The sequence below is a fragment of the Plecotus auritus genome (genome assembly GCF_963455305.1).
Source record: "Plecotus auritus genome assembly, chromosome: 4".
Classification (NCBI taxonomy): Eukaryota; Metazoa; Chordata; class Mammalia; order Chiroptera; family Vespertilionidae; genus Plecotus; species Plecotus auritus.
The window spans coordinates 22944470-22947078 of record NC_137775.1 but is presented as its reverse complement, the minus strand read 5'-3'; the positions used below and the strand labels follow the sequence as shown (position 1 = coordinate 22947078).

The window sequence follows — 2609 nt, the reverse complement described above, 5'->3', positions numbered from 1 at the left end:
AGGACCTCCCTTCCCTGGCTGCCGGCTCCCGACTGGGGCCTTCCTTCGTTCAGTGCCGCCCCTTGGTGGTCAGTGCATCTCATAGAGATGTGATTAGTCTCCTGGTCGAACTCCCATGAGGACAATTTGCATATTAGGCTTTTATATATATGCTAGAGGCCCAGTGCACAAAACTCGGGGGCGGGGGAGTGTATGTGTCCCTCAGCCCAGCCTGCACCCTCTCGAATCTGGGACATCCCTCTCACAATCCAGGATTGCTGGCTCCCAACTGCTCGCCTGCCTGCCTTCCTGATGGCCCCTAACTGCTTCTGCCTGCCAGCCTGATCACCCCTTAACCACTCCCCTGCCAGCCTGATTGACACCTAACTACTCCCCTGCCAGCCCGATTGCCCCTAATTGCCCTCCCCTGCCGGCTTGGTCACCCCTAACTGCCCTACCGTGCCAGCCCAGTCACCCCTAATTGCCCTCCCCTGCCAGCCTGGTCACCTCCAACTGCTCTCCCCTGCTGGCCAGGTCCCCCCCAACTGCCCTCCCCTGCTGTCCTGATCGCCCACAACCACCCTCCCCTGCCGGCCATCTTGTGGCGGCCATCTCTGACCACATGGGGGCAGCCATCTTGTGTGTTGGAGTGATGGTCAATTTGCATATTACTCTTTTATTAGATAGGAGGACTAGAGGCCCGATGCAAGCCCTGGCTTCGTCTGGAAGATCGTCCATTCTGCTGTTTGGTCTAATTAGCATATTAGTTCTTTATTATGTAGGATATATAGATAGGCACTATGTTGTACAGCAGCTCTCTAGAACTTATCCATCTAACATAAATGGAACTTTAAAACCATTGAAAAAACTGCCTATTTCCCTCACACCCCAAACTCTGGTAACCACAATTCTCTGCTTCTGTGAGTTTGGTTATATTAGATACCTCACATAAGTGAAATAAACTCTTGGAAAAACTTCCAATACATTACCAGGAGTCAAGCAGTCAATAGATAAGCCCACGTTGCATAAATATATGGAAAGAGATTAAACAGAATAAAACAGGGAAGATAAGCAGAGTTGAGATTTTTCATTTTCTAATGCAGCAAATAACTCAGAAAGCAAACGCAATTGCTATAATTTGAAATACTTAAAGTATAATTGAAATGACTGAATAACAAGTGACTTTGAATTTTATTGTACTATTAGGAGTTGAAATTTACTGGACTTATTTTAGAAGAGAAGAAACACAGATTCACCTTCCTAGAAAGTAATTTGAAAAGATAAAGCACCATGGATCTAACGTATATTCCTGAAGACTTATCCAGTTGTCCCAAACTTGGAAATAAATCCTGTCCTCCCACCAACCGCCCTTTTCAAGTCCGGATGATGATGTATTCGATTATGACTGGAGCCATGGTCATCACCATCTTTGGAAACTTGGTTATCATGATTTCCATATCGCATTTCAAACAGCTTCACTCTCCCACGAATTTTCTGATCCTCTCCATGGCAACCACGGACTTCCTGCTGGGTTTAGTCATCATGCCATACAGCATGGTGCGGTCAGTGGAGAGCTGCTGGTACTTTGGCGAGGGCTTTTGTAAATTCCATGCAAGCTTTGACATGATGCTAAGCCTGACCTCCATTTTCCACCTCTGTTCCATTGCTATCGATCGGTTTTATGCTGTGTGTTACCCTTTACACTACACAACCACCATGACCACCTCCATGATAAAGCGACTGCTGGCATTTTGCTGGTCGGCCCCCGCTCTTTTTTCTTTCGGTTTAGTTCTATCTGAGGCCAATGTATCGGGGATGCAGAGCTATGAGATTCTTGTTGCTTGCTTCAATTTCTGTGCACTTACTTTTAACAAATTTTGGGGGACAATATTGTTCACTACGTGTTTCTTTACTCCTGGCTCCATCATGGTTGGTATTTATGGCAAAATTTTTATCGTTTCCAAGCGACATGCCCGAGTTATCAGTAACATGCCTGAAACCACAAAGGAGGAAGTGAAAAAAAATCTATCTAAGAAAAAGGACAGGAAAGCAGCTAAGACCCTGGGTATAGTAATGGGGGTGTTTCTAGCTTGCTGGTTGCCTTGTTTTCTTGCTGTTTTGATCGACCCATATTTAGATTATTCTACTCCCATAATAATACTGGATCTTTTAGTGTGGCTTGGGTACTTCAATTCCACTTGCAACCCACTCATTCATGGTTTCTTTTATCCATGGTTTCGGAGAGCTCTCAAGTACATAGTGTCAGGGAAAATATTTAGCTCCCATTCAGAAACTGCAAATCTTTTTCCTGAAGCACATTGATTTAAAAGCCATTAGAAAAGTGAAGAGAATATTGAAAATGAGACTTATTATTTTTACCTGAGGTACATACCTTACATCCCCAGATCAAATGTTATTCTATCAAATTTCAGTGATCTAGATACGTGTTCTGTAACCTGCATAAGAGCTACATTCAGTATCTCTGGTCAGCCAATCAATCAATCATTTATTAATTGTTAACACTCACCTCTGATGGGTAAGGAAAATATACAGAAGAAATATAAAACATAGCTGTAGGTTGGCCTTGAATATACACATGAAACAATTAAAGACCAATATAAGAATTTTTA

The 2609-nt window shown here is 43.7% G+C and overlaps 1 protein-coding gene across 1 annotated transcript; it reads left to right on the top strand.

The window, feature by feature from the left end:
* Window positions 1–1269: 1269 nt before the first annotated feature.
* On the top strand, window positions 1270–2301 carry LOC308246598 (trace amine-associated receptor 3; the record flags this gene model as incomplete). The annotated part of the gene is made up of 1 exon (XM_080665011.1): window positions 1270–2301. The coding sequence occupies one exon, from the start codon at window positions 1270–1272 to the stop codon at window positions 2299–2301; it is 1032 nt and encodes a 343-aa protein (XP_080521137.1).
* Between the last annotated feature and the right edge of the window lie 308 nt (window positions 2302–2609).